Source organism: Coturnix japonica, chromosome 23, assembly GCF_001577835.2.
Source record: "Coturnix japonica isolate 7356 chromosome 23, Coturnix japonica 2.1, whole genome shotgun sequence".
In the NCBI taxonomy this organism is placed as follows: Eukaryota; Metazoa; Chordata; class Aves; order Galliformes; family Phasianidae; genus Coturnix; species Coturnix japonica.
In genome coordinates, this window is record NC_029538.1 from 3887781 (window position 1) to 3908518 (window position 20738).

Genomic DNA, 20738 nt, shown 5'->3' on the forward strand with positions numbered 1-20738 from the left:
AACAGCAAGCTTCCCAGTGTGAATATTTACAAAACCAGGGGGTTGCTAGCAGAGGTCGTGTTGATATCAATTCCTCATAGCTACATTCATGTGGCTTTGATTTCAATACTCCTATTGCAATTACAGTGTTACAAATACAGATACTTATATTCTACTGGACACATGGAAGTTCAAAGCTATTTTGTGTATTTCAAATAAGTCGTCCAGCTTTATTCAGGTCTGAGACCACAGTTAAACTCTTCCTTTCAGAAAGTGATAGATTAATGGCTCCCTAAAGTATAGTTCCCTTGTACTTAAGATGCAACAAAGCTGAAAACAGCTCTTATACTCAATAGTTTTTGAAACGTTTGGAATGAATCTAGTCTTGCAAGGAGGCCACAGCAGCTGTTTGTAAGAGCCAGTCCAAGTTTCCTGTTCCAGTGCTTTAACCTCTGAGACACCTCGTGGTGGAAGCACTCACTGCTGGCATCAGGGAGGATCCATTTTAAAGCAGAACTTTAAATTTTCTTTAAAACAACGGGGCCTTCGTTGTGCTGCGTGTGGAGGTGGCTGCAGTCATACAGCTGGGGGGATGCTAACATGGGGACAATGTGGGTCTATGGCGAACCTATTAAAGCCAAAGGGAAATCCATGTTGTTAGGCAACGAGGTCTGCCTTTGGCAGATCACAGATATTATGAGATTGATGATATTTTATCACTGCAATTTCACATTTTCTGCCCAAATAAAGTGAACACGTGGCTTTCCCTTGGGCTTCACTTACAGTTTGGTTCATTCGACCTGGAACCGAACATGTAACGTCAGTGTGAGCCCTCATTAAAGTCAATGTGAGCCTTGATGGGTTAAAGCCCTCATTAAAGATATCACTTAATTTTAATGTTAGAACATTGAATGCATCTCCACACACCACCACTGCAACCAGCCCCACTGAACGGCTGGGAGCTATGATGGGGCTGTTTTCTCACTCAGAACACGGAACACTCTGCCTTATAACACTGAGTTTTACAGCTTATTTGATTATCTATCTTTAGTGTGTCGTGTTCTGCTTTAGAACCGAACCGAACCGAGCTGTCCCCATCTTGTGGTGCGCCTACACCCGCTGTGTAGGCCTCACCCGACTGACTCTCCCAGCAGCCAATAGAAACATGAACTGACCTCCCGCCGCTCAAACTGTCCAATCAGCGCACAGCACCTTAACGGCTCATCCTGTCCCGATGTTGGCGGTCAAATGAGCCAATCGGCAGGGGGCAGGCTGGTCACCAATAGGATCAAAGAGTTTACGGAATAGGGGCGCCCCATTGGTCGCTTCACCTGTCAGTTTTCATCGCCGCGGCATGTGGTTGGTTAGCGGGGAGGAGGGGGCGGTTTCCGGGGGCGGGGAAGGTATATTAGGGACGGACAAAGGCGGCGGTGAGGCCCTTTAGCTCGCCGCCATTTTGAGCAGCGGGCTGTGAGGAGCAGAACGGCGGCCGGCTCAGCGCTCCTTGTCCGCCATCCCCAGCAGCACCATGTCTCGGGATCGGATCCGTAGCCGCGGAGGTGGCTTCCATCGCCGTGGAGGCGGCGGCGGCCGCGGCGGCCCCAACCACGATTTCCGCTCTCCGCCGCCCGGTATGGGGATGGGCCAGAACCGCGGCCCTATGGGGGGCGGCCCGCAAGGCCCCGGCGGCCCAACGGGAGGAGGCCCGAAATCCGACCAGCCGAAACCTCCAGCGTCGAGCTCCGCTCCGCCGTCCTCGTCCTCTTCATCCTCATCCACTACAGCGGGTCCAGCCGGCAGCCAGTCCGGCCCCGGGGCGCCTCCTCCGTCCACCCTGCCCGCGGGGCAGCCTCCACAGCAGCAGGCCCAGGGCTCCGCGGCCTCCTCCGCTCCTTCAGGCCCCGGGGGGCAGCAGCAGCCGCAGTCCAAACCGAGCCCCAGCCCCACCCCGGCCGGCGGCCCTAAGAAAGGACAAGGACAGTCTCCCGGCGGCGGACCCAAAGGGCCGGGCGGGCCGCAGCAAGGACCGGGCGGGCCTCACAAGGGCGGGCCGGGCCACCGCGGAGGACCGGGAGGGGAACCGAGGGGCCGCGGGCAACAGCACCAGGGACAGCAAAGCCACTCCTCGCAGCAAGGCCCGGCCGGCGGAGACAAGCTGTCGGACGAGGTGAGTCACGGCCCCCTCCCCCTTTTCCAGCCACAAGATGGCGGCGGCTGAGGCCGGGCAAGGCGCTCCGCGAGCTCCCGTCGCCATCTTAAGGGGAGGAGCGTGGGGCGGGGGTCCGGGATGAGCGAGGGAGCGGTGTGGATGCAGCTGTGTGGCGGCAGAGCTCGGATCTGATCGCGGCTTTGAGGTGTGGAGCTCCATACAAAGTGATGGTTCCATGTGCTCTGCTTCTTCGTAGGGCTTTAAGGCGAACCTCTCACTGCTGAGGAGGCCGGGGGAGAAGACTTACACTCAGCGGTGCCGTTTGTTTGTTGGGAATTTGCCCGCCGATATAACGGATGAAGAGTTTAAAAGCTTGTTTGCCAAATACGGGGAGCCGGGAGAGGTTTTTATCAACAAAGGAAAAGGCTTTGGATTCATTAAGTTGGTAGGCATTCGTACCATCTGCCCGTCTCCTTTTAAAAGTCTCGCAAATAGCGGTTTCTAATTCGATATCCTAAAACTGGGTCTTAAACTTCCCCCAGGAATCCAGAGCTCTGGCAGAAATCGCCAAGGCAGAACTGGACGACACCCCAATGCGGGGCAGGCAGCTCCGGGTTCGGTTTGCAACTCACGCTGCCGCGCTGTCAGTGCGGAACCTTTCGCCTTATGTGTCCAACGAGTTACTGGAGGAGGCTTTTTCCCAGTTCGGTCCCGTGGAAAGAGCTGTTGTGATTGTAGATGATCGAGGTAGATCGACAGGAAAAGGCATTGTTGAATTTGCATCAAAGCCAGCTGCCAGAAAAGCGTATGAACGGTGTACTGAGGGAGTGTTCTTGTTGACAACGTAAGTATTTTGTTTCTCAGGAGTTGTAGCTCTAAGCGGAGTAAAGCTATCAGTTTCTTTTATTATATCAGAACAGGGATCGATATAGAAATGTAAAGCATGTGTGTATTTTGTATTTAGAACTCCTAGGCCAGTTATTTTGGAACCACTGGAGCAACTGGATGATGAAGATGGTCTTCCAGAAAAGCTTGCTCAGAAGAACCCGATGTATCAAAAGTAGGCACTCTCTTTTTGGCATAACGAGTATGCAGATAACTGTATGATCAATGACTCAGAGTGGCTTTTCAGAAGCTGGCTTTTAGTATCACAAATAGTGCATAAATATCAGCCTGATAACAGATTTTGGGGCTAAATGTGGAAATGTACAGCTCTGAAGTCAGATGTCTGCTGTTATAACTTGTGGTGGTGTTGAGAATCCTCATCGTAAGACTTATGTTGGTGTTCCCATTGGGAGATCAATGCGTTAGAATTATTCCTTTGAGAAACAAAGGAAAATCTCATCTTGCTTCGTGATTTATTTTATGGACTTGCCTTACAAGGAGACCACTATGCATGAGGGAAGTGGTGGTGGATGAGTTTTAGGTTGGGGTCTGTATGTAGAAGCCTATTTGTTGTAGAACTGTGCTTTTCATGCTGCGAAGGGGGGCGGATGGAAAAGGCCTTGTGGGTGTTGCATGAGAAGGTGAAAATACTTCTTTTGATCAGAGACTTCAAGCATCTTAATGTCCATGATTCTGCAAAGACTGCAGTTTAATAGTGTTTTCCATGAGATCTTAAAAGTACTTAGCATTGATAATACGAAAAGTTCTTAAACTTTTCTATTTTTTCCCATTAATTACTGGATTTCTGACTTCAGCTGCTTTGTCAGCGTAAGCTGTCAGCTCTGAGATGTTTTGAAGACTAGCTTAAAGTCAATATTATTCTGCTTTAACACAGTCCTCTGGGTAAGCCAGCTCTGGATACTCTCTGTGCTCAGGGGCTTTCAGCTGCTATCTGTGTTAAGGCAAAAGGTTTGTCTTATTTTGGCTTTTGCATCTGGCATTTGCCTGCAGCAGAGTGTTCTAATGAGGGAGCTGCAGGATAAACATGCGGTAGAACCAGAAGCAGAAAGATTGGCTTGGATGTGACAGTGCAGGAGACGGTTTGTTCTTGAATTCACTTAAAAGCTGCTGTTTAAATCTGTAAAATGCTGTGCAGTTTTCATTCTGTCATAGCAAGCTTTAATCGCATTTTTGAGGGAGCACTTCCTGGTTTCCTTTGTTTCCTAGTACTTGGCTGTTGTGCCGGTGATATTGTTTGTTGACCTTCATTTCTGAGGCTTGTGCAGCCTGGCTGAGCATCTTCCTTTCTGCAGGGAAAGAGAAACTCCTCCCCGTTTTGCTCAGCCTGGCAGTTTTGAGTTTGAGTATTCGCAGAGATGGAAATCTTTAGATGAAATGGAAAAACAACAGAGAGAACAAGTGGCAAAAAACATGAAAGATGCCAAGGACAAACTTGAAAGTGAGATGGAAGATGCTTATCATGAGCATCAGGCAAACCTCTTGCGTCAAGGTAATGGGCTCCGAATTCTTTGTCTCCAGATGCTTGTTTCTGCTCTGAATGGTGGCTTCGATGCATAACTTATTAATGGCTTGAATAAGCACCCTTTCTCAGTCTTATCTAAAAGTATGATTAAGAACAGGGATGTGTGGTGTCTGCAATGGTATAATCGAGGTTAATCTCATTCAAATCTGAATTTAAATCTGAGTTTGTGGAGCTCCTGCTGACAGACTTGGTTTCTGCAGACCTTATGAGGCGTCAGGAGGAGCTGAGACGTATGGAAGAACTCCATAATCAAGAAATGCAGAAACGCAAGGAAATTCAGCTCAGGTTGGTCTGCCTTTAAAAGGACTTTTCAGTTGTGCGTTTTTGTAATGGTTGACTGATGAAAACTATTGCTCCTTCAGTTCGTGGATGGGGAAATTGAATGGCAGTTTTTTTTCCTTGATTGTGTTCTTTTTCTGAGGCGTAATCATTAACTGTGAAATTGCTCATGCATGGGGTTATGTCTGGTGTATGTTACTCCCGTGGTTTAATATTATGTCTGGCTATGTTACTCCCGTGGTTTAATAATCTGCCTTGGGTTGATCAGGCAGGAGGAGGAGCGTCGCAGACGGGAGGAGGAAATGATGATTCGTCAGCGAGAGATGGAAGAACAGATGAGAAGGCAGAGGGAAGAGAATTATAATAGAATGGGTTACATGGATCCCGTAAGTGCAACCACTCTGTTTTCTGGATTGATTACCACGTTAGAGATTGCCGCAATTCTTGCATGTTGTTGAGGTTGTGTTTTGCTTCCCTGAGGTTAGAGGCGGTGTCTTTGTGTAATTGAGGTGGTAGTAGTTGGCTGTGCACGTGCTTTGTCTCCTGAGAGGTTGGGCCTCAGTGATAGCTTCTGTGCTAAAAGTTGTTTCTTCTACGCAGAGGGAGAGAGACATGAGAATGGGTGGTGCCACCACAATGAACATGGGAGGTAAAGAATTTTTAAATGCTTGCTTTATGTGGCTACCTTAGAAACTGTCAGAATATGATTATATATTTCTCTTTCTTAGATCCTTATGCTTCTGCAGCCCAGAAATTTCCACCTCTTGGAGGTGGAGGCGGAATAGGTTATGAAGCTAATCCAGGAGTTGGCCAAGCAGCTATGAGTGGTTCTATGATGGGAAGTGACATGGTAACGTATCCTGTGATGGCTTTAGTTTAGCACAAGAGAAAAGTTGCAGTTGGAAATGAAGTTCTGTGTTCGGTTGTGTAAAATTTCACTGTTAACTGCTGACTTTCTTGTCAGGTGTTTAACATGGAAGAGTAGTTTGGCATTATGTAGTACTAGTTTAGTTAACCATTATGGTAGTTTACGCAGTTGAAAGTTGTTTGTAACTGAATTCAAATGTGCTGTTAAGCATATTTGCAATTAACTCCGACCTTATTGGACTTGAGAAATTCTGCATCACAGTTTAGGCTTGGAAGGATTTTTATAAATTCTAGAGAATATGACGATTTTCAGAATTAAAATAACAATAGTAGTTGTTGAGTAACGTGACATTGTGTATGGGGAAGTGAGATCGTTGTTCTCCTTTCCGCAGCTGAACATTGCATTTATTTTGGCCCTTCCAAGCCTTGTTAGAATTGATGCACGCTGTCAGAGATATGCTGTTAATTGAGAAATCTGCTGATGTCTCTTGAAGCAGCAGATTAACTTAAATAATGGGGAACAGCATATCACTTACTCTATATGCTGATGTTTGCTAGAGAAAAGCAGAAATGCTGTTTTTGGTGGTTTTTTTTTTTCCAAGTCTTAGGCATGTTCCAATGGTCTGACTGTAGCCATTTTGTGGTTCCTGATCCACAAGGGAATGAAATGATAGCCTGTTCTTGTTGCTTTCTCTTTGTTGGGGATGACTGTAGGTAGAGTTTATTAAAGCTGCTGCATATCTCGTGCTCCGAGGTATGTTTCCAAGCTGTACTTTTTTTGGCACACTATATGTGTGAATGGGCTTTGAGCCTGCTTGGTGTTATCACACTGAAGCAATGCTGATACAGGTTAAAGAAATGCTTACTGGATATAATGGAAAGCTGTTGGTTTAGGTGGTGATACTAGCGTGCTTTCACCCTCCTCATAAAGGGTGTACTGTGTTGCACAAGCTGAACTAAATGATTTTTGGGTGGGTTTAGGCCTCTGGCTTTGTGAGCTACCATAATAGCTTATGAAATATCTTCTGTTTTTATGGGAACTGTGCCTTCGAAACCATAACTCTGCTGAGCAGCAACGATTCAGTAGGCAGTGCTGGTGGCCTTAATGTATCTATAGTCTACTGATATATTTAGGCAGTTCTTAAGCTTCCAGCAAATAGTCAGGCAGTCTGTGGTAAATGCTGTGAACATTTTTCTCCTCTTGAAATTCACGGTCCAGGTGGATGCTGAACGAGTGTAATGCTGGAAAACGTGTGACAGTAAGATGGCCTTGAGTTTCTTAGAACGGGGGATCTCTGCCACACAGTGCTGTCACAGTTATTGGGCTGCCATCTTTATGAGGAAGAGGAGGTAGATTTAAGCTGCCATGAGTTAGGCAGGAAAAAGATTTGGTAGCATTCGACATACCTTACTTGGGAGGATTGAAACTGACTTTCAGAAGCGTGGGTCTGAGTTTTCAGTTGCAGGTACCTTTTGTAACACAGCCCACCATTGTTCTGTTACTCGGTAGCAGAAAACGTGTTGGGAGCTTTTTGTACAAATTTTGGCAGTTCTGTACATTGATTGCTGATCACAACTCCTGTTACAGTAACTGAATGAAGTACATGCAGTAAGAAATACTAGCAAAAAATATCTCAAGTCTCTGCTTTATTGCAGGGTAACTTAGCTTTTACATCTTGGTGTGAAGCCTTTCAGCACTGAAGTTGTGAATTTTTCTAGAGCTTGTGATGAAGGTGGGGTGGGAAGGGATACATTGACTGGATGCACACAGCCCTTTGTGCATAGCTCTAACCTGAAATGGAATAAGTAGTGGTTCTCTGAACACACATTGCATATACAGCAGCAGTTTCGGAGTATGTGGGATTGAATAAAAGCAAGTCTTTTGATGGAGCAATTGCGTTGGTTAGGTAAATCACTGGTCATGAGCTTTTTCACATATATATTTTTTTCTTCTTGTAATCCAGTAGTGCTCACTGTCAGTTTTGATTACTGCCTAAGGCCTCTACAGTTTAGTCAGCAGACCGTAGTCTTAACCCCATCTTGAAAAGCACATGGTCTCTATTGCAGCACATGCCATTAACTGGTGAGTAGGCATTCTGTTTACAGTGACATTTCATGAATGTCAGCTCATACTTGAGTGAACTGAAGAAGCTCTCTCTGGCTAGGCTTGTTTGGAAATGACAGTGATGTAACCTAAGCTTTTATCGCACTAAAGGTGAGAAGTTTGCAAGCTATTTGCATTAACTTGGTTGAAAATTGCTAGAGCTCAATGTGAAAAGTTGTTAATTCACATCTGCACTAATGCTTACATTTCTAGCACTGCAGGGAGGATCTGTTCTTTGTAACAGATGTATGAGAATGCATCAAGTGGGAACATACCTCAAGGCATGTATTACAATAAACTAATTTTTAAATTACCCTTTTTTCCTTTCTATGTTCCCGGTACCTGTGGATCGGCTCAATGGTGATTGTATCGACGAACCTTGACTACGGAACCTTCTAAAAATATATACTTAACACACATGGACATCAACTACATATAATGAACTGTTAATTCTGTTCCAATAGCGTCCTGAACGCTTTGGACAGGGAGGTGCGGGGCCTGTGGGTGGCCAGGGTCCTAGAGGAATGGGGCCTGGAACACCAACAGGATATGGTAGAGGGAGAGAAGAATACGAAGGCCCAAACAAAAAGCCCCGATTTTAGATGTGACCTGTAGTTTCATTCCAGTTTGTTTTGTCTGTCTTGTTTAGACACCAACTTTTTAATTCTTGCATTTTAGTAAGAAAGCTACGTTTTTATGGATGTTAGAAACTTAACTGACCTAATATTTGTAAGTGGTCTGTTTGGGCAAGTACAACTTAATTATGTAATGCAGTGTTTCAAAACAAGTTTAGCTGTTTTTTTGATGTATAACGTCCCTAACTTGATGGCAGTGTACATTGTGCCACTGAATTCCCAAAGTGTACCAACTTTTTTTTACTGTGCTTCAAATAAATAGAAAACTAAATGTAGTAACTTTTCTTGCCATTCATGGTTAAATTAAGAGGCTAAATCTAAATACCACACCTTCAGCAGTAAACTGAGAGTCTTGCCATAGAGATCCAGCTAGACCCAGGGTGTGGAACTGTAGTGAAGAGCTGAGATCTCTTCCCATTTAATGCCTCTAGCTTAAGACTGGGACAAATAGCTTAACTGCCCAGTAGGTGCAGATTTTTGAACGTTGTGCTGCAACAAGAAAGTAAACCAAAATCTTGCAGATGCTGTCAGATAATGGTAACGAAAGCTACGCTGCAAGTAAGGCAGCATGTAAAGCGTTTCTTATCTTAGCTATGGATGATGGGTGGTGGGACGGTTGCACTTACCACCCTGGCAGTTACTGCTTGATAACCTTCTAAAGACTTTAAGCAGAAGACTAGCAATGGTTATTTTAAAATAAATCCATAGAAAGACTTGTATTGACCGACTTCCTAACTTACGGGTTATTAATGAGATATTTATATGCTCTTAAGCTGTTTGAGATTACAGGATCTGGCCTTGCTCCGTATTGTATACCTGCCTGAAACTGCTTGGCAAAAAAACAAACAAACCACAAGTGCTGCTCAAGTGATTAGGGGAGAACCTGCTAATTCATACTTGTAACTTGCTTATGTCCTCGTGCTAACTGAGTGGACTAATCTGCATAGCTCAGAATTCAATTGTATTATGGGGGCTGCAGGAACTAGTCCTGAATCTTGTAGCTGCTGGATAAATCATAAAAGCCTGTATGTAAAATACAGAGAAATGAGCATTCTTGCACGATGGTTATTGTTATTATTGATGTGTAGAGGTAATGCATCAAAAGCAGTATCTAAATCTGGAGTTAATACTGCACCGTACAAATAAATTCCCTTCAAGGCTGTTTTGTAGATCTGCTGAATTCTCGTTAGCTCGCTGTTAATTTCATTAACTCCCCCCAGGAGAATTTCAAAGCATTCTGGACTCAAGGTAGTTGCTTTGCTTATTATTACATTGTAATATACCAGATAAGCTGGGAACGTGGCTTCCCAGCATAAAATGCCTTGGTGTTAACGCAGGATATATTAACCTGCTTGGCACAAAGTAGGTAGACTTACTTGGCTGTACCTTCATGCAATTCCCCAACTACTGAGCGTTCTGTAAGTAGTTTCAACCTTAACAGTGATCTTTTCCACTCCACTTGTGCTAAGCATTGGCTCATTCTAAATTCTGTGCTAAATTTTTTCTGTGGTTAAAACTTGAGTGTCAGATTAGCAGTATCTTAGAGTGCAGATGATCGCTGGTGAAGTACTCACTGTAAGTGCTGATACTCCTTAAATGACAAAAGGAGCATGTTGTGAAATATACTGATAACAGGTAACACTGACTGGAACGTTCAGCGCACCAAATAGTGACTCAGCTGGTTTGGTGAATGCTTTTTATCTTCCCAGAAAAGTTTGGAGATTGATAACGTGCTAAGACAATGAATTGTTACTCAGGAAACTCTGAATTGGGCAGTTCCTGCACTGCAGACCAGGTATTTGGGAGTACTTGTGTTGGATATTGAGCTTAACAACAGCAGTCCCACCGCAATTTGCTTTAAGTAGTACTAAATAATGCCTGTGTTTTCTGCAGGGTGTTCGTGGGACACCCACAAAAACGGAAGGTGTCTGAGATGGGGAATTCTGAACGTAAACGTGAAATTAATTTGTTCAGTTTATTTTTCAGATGACATGTCATTCTTTATTAAAGAGATGCTGGTGCATATCCTAAAGTATGTTCTTTTGTAGTTCTGTAACTGAAGAGTGAAGGATGCTGATGACCTTGTATGCCTTACAGAGGTTGTCTTTTGGTACCCTGTTTTGTACGTAAGCTATTGTTGCTAGTATAGATGAGTTGCAAAAACAATGACTATAGTAAATCTATAGAGAGGATTTGGCAGTTTTCAAAACATCTGAAAGCTTGGCTAAATCTGGCTTGGTTGTAGCTGCACAAGCAGAATTTCTCCAATGAGTTCTGCTTTGAGTTGCACGTATTCAACAGGCGTTACAATTAAATAGCCAACTTCATTTCAAGACCTTTTAAAGATAGAGTCTTAAAAGCTGGCGAACAGGTCAATGCTAAAATGTGATCAAGTTATTTAAACGTGGGAGGTGAGAAGGTCACGTTCCTTTGATCTGTTTCTATCAGGTTTTGGACTTTTTTCAGAAAATCAGATTGATATAATTGAATCATCAAAACAATTAAGAAAAGAGCTTGGTTGGTCAGACCTGTTCCTGGATGGTCTGGCTTGCATATAACCTATTTTTGTACTGGACTTGGAGGACATTGGCTGTTGCAATGTAGCTTTGTTTTAACAAAATTTGAGCCCTTTTTGACACTTGATATCTAAAAATCCGCAGCATGTAGAAACTGGTATCTTCATATCTTCCCACTTTCTCAAATGAATATAGAATAATCCTATCTTCATGGTGTAGACACGTTACACTAATCATGTATCCAGCTGATGAGAACCTGAAACTGCTTTTGAGATTTTGTGGTATTTTTGTGGTAGAAAAATTCTTGGCTTCTCCTTGGCAACCCTTTATTGTGGCAGCAAGCTTTTGCTGGAGTTTCTGAGACTGCAATTTACACTTAAAACTAGTGGCCTGCTACATAACTGCACTTAGCCAGCATTTCTGCAGTTCATAACTGTGAGGAACGTAGTACCACAAATGGCAATGGACATTAGGACCCGGATGTAGTATTCCTGCTTGCTCCAAGATTCTCATTGCCGACTGCATACAGGTAGGTAACAAGCAATATAATATAACTTGGTGACTTTCTATGTAATCTTATACTGTGGGTATTCTGACATCACACTTCTGACTGTGGAATTACAGTGCAGCACTCTTCATACCTGTATGTTAAACTTGCATCAAAGCTGCGTGGTTTTCGGTTTTAAGCTTTTGCCTTGATCAAAGCCAATAAGCAACTTACTGTGATTCTTAGCTAAGTGTTTTCAGACCCGATTCCTTTGTGCATACGACTCGGCTTGTGTGAATTTTTCTCAGTTACGGTGTAACGAAGATGTTCTTGGAGCTCTGTGGGGAAGAGGGAATGTGATCTTAACACTCAGTTAACTAGTCAAGCGAGTGCTCTCAGTGCCTGGAAAAGGATTCCGTAGTGACAAGGTGGCCCATTTGCAATGCATCCCTTGATGTAGAGCCTTGTCTCGGTAGGAAATGTGTTAGCAATCACTGCTGTAGCCTTGTTGTAAACTGGTAGCCAAAGCTCACTAACGCGGTCAGCATTAGGGTGGATTGGGAATACTTCTCAGGACCATACGTATGACTGCTTGAATGAATATCCCTGTAAAAAGTTCAGTAGAGCTTATTGAACATCTCAGTTGTCTTTAATTAATCCTTGATTGGCAAACAAAGTACATTTCTCTGCCTTTGACAGTGGTGAGATTCTTTAACTTCTGCCTCTTAGTCATCTTGGTAGCGTAATGCTCGACTTCATTTTTCATCTGCCTCGAGGATGTGATTCTAAACTCTTCATTAACACAAATGCTGAATGTAGTGTTTCAGGATTAACATGCTTACGTTTCCAGACATCCAGACATGCTGATCCTCCAGCTCTTTTGCATTAGTTCTTGAACCTGAATTTCAAGGTTCTTTATTTCAGCACATGACCTGGCTCGTCTTATCAGCTTTTTCAGAGATGCTGTGATGTGTTTTCCCACTTGATCTGCAAAGTTCTGCTTTGCAAACTCGTTTCTGGTATTTTGGACCCATCTGTGTTACAGTCAAGAAAAGTCTCTTGCTGTTCATTATATGATCTGCTGGACAGCCTTGCCCTGCTGCAGTCAGGTGTACAGTGTTCTATTGGAAGGAGCTATAGCTGCACCTTAAATCTCAAGGCTGCAATAATAGGTCTTTGTTTAGAGCATAGTGAGTGTAGCTCAAACCTATCAAACCAAACAGGGACACTCACAAAGTCAGTTTGGTGGGGTGTTTGTTTTTTTGGTGATGGCTTATTCTAAACCTGTGACTGGAATTCAGCAGCAAAACTGCTGACAGTGCATATTGTCAGGTAGTAAAACTGAACTCTTAATCTTTAAACCAGTGCTCAGATCTGAGTAGTATTTCCAGCGTGCTCTGGACACTTGACTTTACCTGCAGGAATGTCGTGGAGGGGTTATTGGCACATCTGCTTTATTCTGCATACTTAAACTTAGTAGGATTTTGACACTCTTGGAGCAAGCAATCTGTGACTGAACCATAGGTCTCATACCAGCTCTGACTGCCTGCAGTAATGAAACTTGGTGTGGTAGATAACTTCCAGCTCTGACTGCCTACAGTAATGAAACTTGGTGTGATAGGGAACTGAAAAGCCAGTCTGTAACAAGCGCGTACCAAGAAATGGCATTGAAGTGCTCGCATTGTGTTTCATCTTGGTTTTATATCTTGGTGTGAAATACACTTTTTCTCAAAAAGCTTATCTGAAGCTCAGAAGTGTGGTGTCAGAATACATATGCGGACCTGCTAGGCCCTCAGATCCAGATTCTGGTGCTGTCAGGAGAGCACAGCATAGCGTGTAATGGGGGCTTTACTGTAACATTAAGCATACAAAGTGTTGATTTGCTTGCAGTTTTCCCTATAGCTCAACACCGAGGCCTGTGAGTAGTTATAGGACTTCAGCAGTAATGGGGTTGCATGTCTCTGTTAATCATTGCCAGCTGCAGTGACACGATCAGGAAGGCCAGTGTTCTGTTCCATCACGTTAAATAAGGCTAAGCACGTTAGAAAGGATGCATAAAAAGTATTGCTGCTCTGGGGTAATTACTTGGCTTCTTCCACTACTAGGAAGTTTGGAATCGGCTAATTAGCTTCAGATTTTTCTCTCCATACCAGCTAGTGGGGATCTTAAATAGCTACTGACTGGAAAAGGAAAAAAGGGAGGATTGGCCTTCTCCCACTTCTGTCATTGCTGCTAGGTAATGATTGACATGTTAGGACTTGGCTGTGCAATCCCGCAGTGGTCTGTGAATACCCCATCTCTATAAATGTTGCTTCTGAACACCAGTACTGAAGAGCTAACTGGGAGGGCTGGGAGGAGTGTGGCTATATAAGTGAATCTGGAGTGTTAAAAAGGATGCACAAAGATATAGTATCCCTTATGCATGGTGTTTGTTGCTATGGCATAGAAAACAAAACGTGCATACTATATTTCTTCTCCTGAGGGCCATGATAAAACCCAGGTGGTGGGTTTGAGGCTAAACTTGAACTTTTCCCTACCTGGTCAAATCCCATTGTGACCATTGTGATTTGCCTCCCAACTTGAGGTGTGCACAGAACCTTGTACTGCTACATCCCTAGTTGCTAACCATTGAAGTTTGCCCTCAATTAAGCTGTAAGTAAAAGGGTGGGTTGTCAGAAGGGAAGAAGCTGTTGCTTAGAATAAAAGCAGTAGACTTACAGTGCTAATCTCTAGTGTCTTCCTTTGGCTTTTGAAGCACTTCTAGGACTATTGAACTGGGGGCTGCTAGGAGTAAGGGGCACTGCACTCCTCCATGAAGCAGAAGGAAGAGGGCATTGGACAGGAGACAAACTAGGGTCCAATAGATTGAAGTAGCTTGATTGAAATCGTGAATGCCTTCACATAAGGGATAGTATACCTCTGGCTGCAATCAAACTTCATTGTACTCAGACTGGTGATTTACGGTTTGTGCTCTGACAAGGTGCAGTTCTTCAGTCAACTACATGCATATTCCTTCACTTCTTTACAAGTGCTTAGGCTAGCCTTATTTCTGCCCCTTATTCTTCCACTTAATATTTTGGAATAGTTTGTAAATTCCCCTTCATAACTAATCAGTCCACGTATCTGAAATCTTTGCTTTTTAAGTTAGTTTTGAAATGGTTGGAAGTTTTCTGTATGTTATTATAATAATTTCACTTGTTATCCTTTAGGTGACGATGCAAGCTGAGTACAACTGGCATGCTCATCCATTAGAAGTAAGTATAATCTTATTCTGAATGGGTGAGATAATAAAAGTCCCTGGACACTTGAGTAACTAATAGTGTGTGTAACGTGGGGCTTGGTGTGCTGCTCTCAGACTGAGGTTAAACACCAAAACCCAACCTGGGTTTGATATCTTGGGAGCAGTGGTTAAAAACACCTTTCTAGATGTGGGTTTGTATGACAGATTTGAAATCCACTGTCCATAAAACTTGGGATTATTTTTCTAGTTCAGGAGCTGAGCATGAGCACATCCAGCGTGATGTCCTGTGATGTGTGAATGGACCAAGGTACCAAGTGAGCAGGTAAGTAACTAGTGTCCTTTGGGTGCTGATCTATTAAGGCAGAACATCACCTTGTGATGTGTTGGGTTGTGATGGACTAAGATTGAGGCTCAAATGGGAGGGCTGTGAATGTGAAGGTGATGAGATTGTCAGTGAACTGGCATTGGATGCAATGAGACTCGTCCCCGCTGCTCTTGTTTTTGGGGTAGTAAAGCACAAAAGCCACTCGAGATCTTTTAAGTGACATGGATGTTGTTTGTTTCATCTCAAGCCTAAAGAGACCGTGGGGTTCTAGAGAGTGTCTGTCAGGTGCACGACCTTTCTTTTGTGACTCACTGATTCCCTTTCTGTGTTGTTGCTTGTGATTCCTGGTGGCATTTTTCTATGTTCTGACTAACAACACACTTTGTACTTGCAGAAGAAGATGGAGCTGAAATGCAGTGAAGAGGAGCCAGGATCCTTCTAGCATTTTTTTACAGTTTTTAACAGTTTTTAACAATAAAGTATTTAGATTTTCTTAATGGTGACTTGTGTTTAATTGTGGAGCATGCTCAGTCGGTAAGCTATTATATCCATACCATGTTGTGCTGCCTCAAGTGAGGATGTAGAAGTGGAATGCAGTGCTTTGAGCACTGAGTGAGGGGGGAATTTACAATGACCAGCTTAATTTTCCTTATATTCTTTCCCTTGAGGTGATTGTGGAAGCTCCCCCCATCCCATCCCCATCTGCAGGGCTCTGTGCACCATTGGACCTGCTGGATTTCCCAATATTTGCACATGCCTGATGGGTTTGTCATCATTTACTCAGTGATTGCAGTAGTTAAGCCTGGATGCCAGCATTGAAGCGCCTTGAAAAACCAGAGCAGTGCTTTTTTCAGCTCCTAAAGCACAAGTTTCAATGGCTCACATGGCTTTTCTTGGAGAGGACAGGTATCATACATTAAAGCCACTGTGCACATATAGTGTGGGACCCTCACCCCTCATTGCTGCTCTGCAATGACTAAACGTTGCTTCTACTGCCTCATCTCCATGGCTGCTGTGCTCTTAACAGCCCCTTTCCCCCTCAAATCCTGGTAATTCTCATTAACTTGCCCTAATTCCATCTCCCCCATTGCAGCTCAGTCTGCTCCCACCAACATGTGACATCAGCATTCCAAACGATCTTCACCTCCCACACCTTTAATAAGCAAACCATGGGTTTTTTTATATTGAAAATGGATAGATGTGCTTTGGAGAGCTGCAGAGAGCCCTCGTTTCTTCCTCCCCATCACCTGAGCTGTGACTTCCACTGTGTTTTCCATCAGCAGCTTCTTCTGGCTGGTGAAGCTGAGGGGCTGGTGCTGCTCTTTGCTTAGTCTGATTAATTCTTGTATTAAGTATAGGGTTGAGTGCCCTTGGAGAGGTGTTGGGGTCTGTCCTGGGCAGGGGCTGTGTTTATTGGGGGCAGAATGGGCTGGGATTTGGGATTGAGATGGGATGGATGCGTGGTGTCTCCTGGCTGGGTGGAAGCCGTGAGCTCTTTGTGCTGGATGTGAGATGCTGGTGCTGCTGTCTGCCCTCGTGCTACATGGGGACGTTTCATTTAAGCCCCGACAAACGATGAATGACTCATAGAAGGAGCTCGGGCTCGTGAATGCAAAGATATCGGGATCCCAGGAGGGGCTGGATGGATGGAGGCTGTGGTTGAAGAGGGATCCGCGTTTCGTCTGCAGCCGCTGCCGTTCGCTCCGACGTTGTTCTTTATGGCTGAGCTCTGAGTCAGCGCGGTGCTGACGCGCAGCCGATGGTTCCTGGGGGACCCCGCTGCTCCGCTTCCAGCACAGCCCGAACTGCTGGGCCTGGGGGGCTCAGACCTGCAGGTGATGCGATGGTTCTGACCTCTGCACAACAACTGCAGCCAGCTCCGGCCTCAGCCCGGCTGTGTAATTAGCGGCCGACGGGGCAGCGCAGCGCTCCGGTTCGCACCGAACCGGGAGGCGGCACCAGACGGAAGGGCCGTCCCGATCCATCCCGACCCGCCCCGTCCCCGCCCCATCCCGGCCATGGCGGCTCCGTTCCGTGCTCTGCGGATCCTCCTGGGGCTTTTCTTCCTTCTCGCGGGCTCCGTGAAGCTCTCGGACCGGCTCTCGGCCGACGCTCACCGCCATATGGTGAGGGGGGTCCCGGGGGGCTCCGCTCCGCACGGAGCTCCGGCTGGGCGGCGTTACCGGAGCCGTGCCCCGCTCTGTGCTCTCCAGCAGGAGCAGTTCGTGCGCTTCGCAGAGGTTTTCCCCCTTAAGGACTTCGGTTTCGCCCCCTCTCCCGGCTCGTACCTGGCTGCCGTCGGGGCGGTGGAGGCGTTGGCCGGGCTGCTCCTCGCCTTCGGGCCGCAACTGCTGCAGGAGATCAGCAACTTCGTGCTCAGCGTCGTCATGATCGGTGCGTGAAGGGGCTGCCGGGGGGTGTTGGCAGGGTTTGGGTCCTAACCCTGCGCCCCGTGCCCCCCCTCCAGGTGCCATCTACACGCTGCTGGTGCTGCGGGAGCCGCTGGCCATGTGCGCCCCCGCCACGCTGAGCCTCGGGCTGCTGCTGCTGCTCAACGTCCGCGGACACGCAGCCCCCACCAAGACCAAGGAGGAGTGAGATGGGATGGGGGGAGGACGGCAGTGCTGCAGGGGGGAGGCTGCGGCCCTTGGGTGCCGTCGGGGTGGTTATAACAGCGGCACTGCTCTTCTGGGAGCCGATTTGAGGCTGCTGTGTGACGTCCCGGCTGTGGGATGGGTGGTGATCGTGGCACTGCCATCATCAGCGCGGTGCTGGGCTGGGGTGGTTCCTGGGGGGGTTGTGGGTCTTTGGAATAAAGCCCCTGCTGTTGTTTTTTATGCTTTTTTTTTGCCTTCTCCTTTTCTGCCCCCCTCAGGACCGGGGGGTCCCTGAGGTGTGGTGGGGGGTAGCGGGCTGCTGGAGCAGTGCTTGGGGATGATGGCAATGGGGGTGTCATGCAGGGGCTGTGTCTGCATGGGATGGGAGCCCTGCAGTCACCCTGCAATGCTCCAGGTGGGACAGCAGCTGTGTCCTCACCCCGGCCCTATTCTGCAGTGCTGCTTGAGGACCCTGCTCTGCTGGGACGCTGCATCCAGAGCCCCGTGGTGACAGCTGAGGTCATGTTGGAGCCCTAAGCATCTGCCAGCAAAGGAGCTGGGACACCTATGGGGTGAACACTGCACATCCAGTGCCCCCACAGGGACAGGCACCCTGACCCCAAACAGCACCCCAGCATTGCCATGTGAGGCAGTGGGGAGGGGGCTCTGGGCACTACTCCCACTGAATCCCCCTTTGAAGCAAACAAAGGCATAAAAAGGCAGATTCCGGCTTTGATCCCATTCGGGTGTCCTCCTCCTCCCCCTCCTTCCCCCCAGCTGTTGAGTGCAGAAACTTGACCCCCACTGCTTTCATGTGGGGCCTGGGAAATGGGCCCGGAGGGTCCCCTGGTGCCCCCATCCTCCTCAGCCCACGCTGGCGCGGGGGTCTTAACATGGCTCCAGTGTGGCCTCCCCCATTACAAACACACACAGGTGCCTCCCCTCTCCGACTGCGCTCACCCTTATAGGGGCTGGGGGTTGGAAATTAAGCACCCCCAGCCCACCAAAGAGCATTTAAAGCTCCATGCAGCCCAGCTCTGCCAGACAACAAGGAGCAGCTGGAGGGGACGCGTGGTAAGCAATCAGCTCAGTGTGACTGCAGCATCCTGCTGAGCAGGGATGGGATGGAGCTTGGGACGATGCCCTGAGTATGGGGTGCAGGACTGGGTGGGCTCATCCCCTATTTGGCAGTAAAAGGGAAAGGAAACGGGGAGTGTTAAGGGATCTGGGGGTCTGCAAGGCAGCTCAGGTCTCCTGGATGAGGCCTGCATTGGTACAGTGTTGGATGCTGTACTGGGAACCACCCGCTGTGTGACTCAGAGCCGTCGCTGTGGTGTGGGCAGCTGTGATGAGAGGTGAAACTGCTGCAGTTCTGTGCTACGGGCATCACAACACGGAGAGGTTTTCCATGCTCAGAACTGGAGAACAGCGATGAATCCATGGGTGCACCGTGCCCTGTAAGGTTGGGGCTTACAAACCTGCCCCGTGCTGTGACCCCTTCCCATCATATGCTGAATTATGGGTGGGATGTGGGGCGATGGGGGCACAACAGAGCAGGGGGATCAGCATTACACCCCACAGCACTGAGCTGGAGCCAGTACAGCAGCTCCGGGTGCTGCTGTCTGCAGCTCAGCCCCATGGCCACAGTGCAGCTGTGCCTGCCGCTCTCAGAGCACGCCATGCTGGCTGCATGGATGGAGGCCTGGGAGGGGGGGTGGGAGGGGAAGATTGTCCCTGCGGAGCCAAGCCAAGCCTTGTGCTGCGTGCTGTCTCTGCAGGACCCTGGGATGAACATCTCGGCGCCGGCTGATTGCGTGCCCAGCGACCCGGTGCAGTTTGTGCTGCTGCCCGTCGTGTATTGCCTGGTGCTGTGCGTGGGGCTGCCGGGCAACCTGGCTGCTCTGCTGGTCTTCCTGCAACACGGCAAAGTACGCAAAGCCGTCCGCATCTACCTCATCAACCTGACCATGGCCGACATCCTCTTCAACCTCACGCTGCCCCTCTGGATCCCCTATTACCTGGCCGGGGGGGACTGGCTGCTGCCGGAGGCCGCGTGCCGCCTGGCTGGTGCTGCTTATTACCTGGCGACCTACAGCTCCGTCACCTTCATGGCTCTTATCAGCCTGGACCGGCTCAGTGCGGTGCAGCGGGCGCTGCCGTTGGTGGGGCACCATGGGGCGTTGTTGGCGTGCGGTGCAGCGTGGCTGCTGGGCCTGGGCTGTGCTGCACCAGCTCTCATCGCCCCACAAACCTCACCAGCACGTGCTGGTGCCACCGCCTGCTTCGAGCAGCACACACGGCAGCAGGTCTATGCCTACGCCATGGTGGCTTTCTTTGCTGTTGCCTTCATGGTGGTGCTGGGCTCTTACACCTCCATCGCCTGCTCGCTGTCCAGTGCCACCATCCCCTCCCCGGGCTCGCACAGGCAGCAGGCTCGTGCCATGGTGCTGGGGATGCTGCTGGTGTTTGCGGTGTGTGTGGCCCCCTACCACCTGATGTTGGCCCCCTGGGTGGGCAGTCGGCCCCCCACGCCGCCCTGTGGCCCCCCGGCTGCCCTGGATGTGCTGCACGTGCTGAGCGTGGCCCTGCTCAGCCTCAACAGCTGCCTCGACCCCCTCGTCTACTGCTTCTGCATCCGACGCTTCCGCGCTGACCTGAGACAGACGCTGCGTGCAGCCACTCGTTGCCTCCCCCTGTCCCCATCTGCCCCCCATGGATCAGCTCCCAGCGGCCGCGCCATCTCCTTCACCTCCACGTAGGGCTGGGGGGGTCCTTGGGAGCAGCCAGGGGGGGGGCTCCCACCTCGCACCCCTCTCTCCATCCACCCCCGTTGTGCTCTCAGCACAACCCCATGCAGTGTGGGTGCGTGGTTCCCTTCTCAGCACAGAGGTGCCATCCCCAGCAGCCACGAGCCACGGTGGGGAACGACATATGGGGATTCCATCCCCTCTTGGGGGTCCCACTCCTCCGGGGCTGCGCACCACTGAATATACAGCACTAGTTTGAGTGGGGCCGTCCCGCTCCGTGCCCCCAGCACCACTCACTCCTCTGCCGGGATTAAAATTGAACGAGCCGACAGCTGCCCGCATCTCTTTACCAAACAGCCCCGGTTCCACCCCCGGTTCCCACTC

At 48.0% G+C, this 20738-nt stretch overlaps 3 protein-coding genes across 6 annotated transcripts; all 3 read left to right on the forward strand.

The window, feature by feature from the left end:
* Positions 1–1399: 1399 nt before the first annotated feature.
* On the forward strand, positions 1400–15507 carry SFPQ (splicing factor proline and glutamine rich). Of its 3 annotated transcripts, XM_015883244.2 has the most exons (12): positions 1401–2146; positions 2385–2573; positions 2671–2972; positions 3093–3188; positions 4327–4523; positions 4757–4841; positions 5104–5221; positions 5436–5484; positions 5564–5685; positions 14654–14698; positions 14933–15007; positions 15405–15507. In XM_015883244.2, the coding sequence occupies exons 1-11, from the start codon at positions 1508–1510 to the stop codon at positions 14942–14944; spliced, it is 1854 nt and encodes a 617-aa protein (XP_015738730.1). In that variant the 5' UTR covers positions 1401–1507; the 3' UTR covers positions 14945–15007; positions 15405–15507. The 3 variants fall into 3 exon arrangements, with proteins under 3 accessions (XP_015738731.1, XP_015738730.1, XP_015738729.1); XM_015883245.2 differs by lacking the exons at positions 5436–5484; positions 5564–5685 and having other exon boundaries at positions 1400–2146; XM_015883243.2 differs by lacking the exons at positions 14654–14698; positions 14933–15007; positions 15405–15507 and adding an exon at positions 8271–10473.
* Positions 15508–16983: 1476 nt separating this feature from the next.
* On the forward strand, positions 16984–17845 carry TMEM35B (transmembrane protein 35B). Of its 2 annotated transcripts, none has more exons than XM_015883279.2 (3): positions 16984–17136; positions 17227–17404; positions 17478–17845. In XM_015883279.2, exons 1-3 carry the CDS (start codon positions 17029–17031, stop codon positions 17606–17608), a joined length of 417 nt encoding a protein of 138 aa, XP_015738765.1. In that variant the 5' UTR covers positions 16984–17028; the 3' UTR covers positions 17609–17845. The 2 variants fall into 2 exon arrangements, with proteins under 2 accessions (XP_015738765.1, XP_015738764.1); XM_015883278.2 differs by having other exon boundaries at positions 16985–17136; positions 17224–17404.
* An 88-nt stretch (positions 17846–17933) lies between these two features.
* On the forward strand, positions 17934–20673 carry LOC107323837 (platelet-activating factor receptor-like). Its single transcript, XM_015883267.2, is given in 2 exon segments — positions 17934–19318; positions 19320–20673. Coding segments are annotated over 2 exon segments (1221 nt in total). The 5' UTR covers positions 17934–19144; the 3' UTR covers positions 20367–20673.
* The last annotated feature ends 65 nt before the right edge of the window (positions 20674–20738 follow it).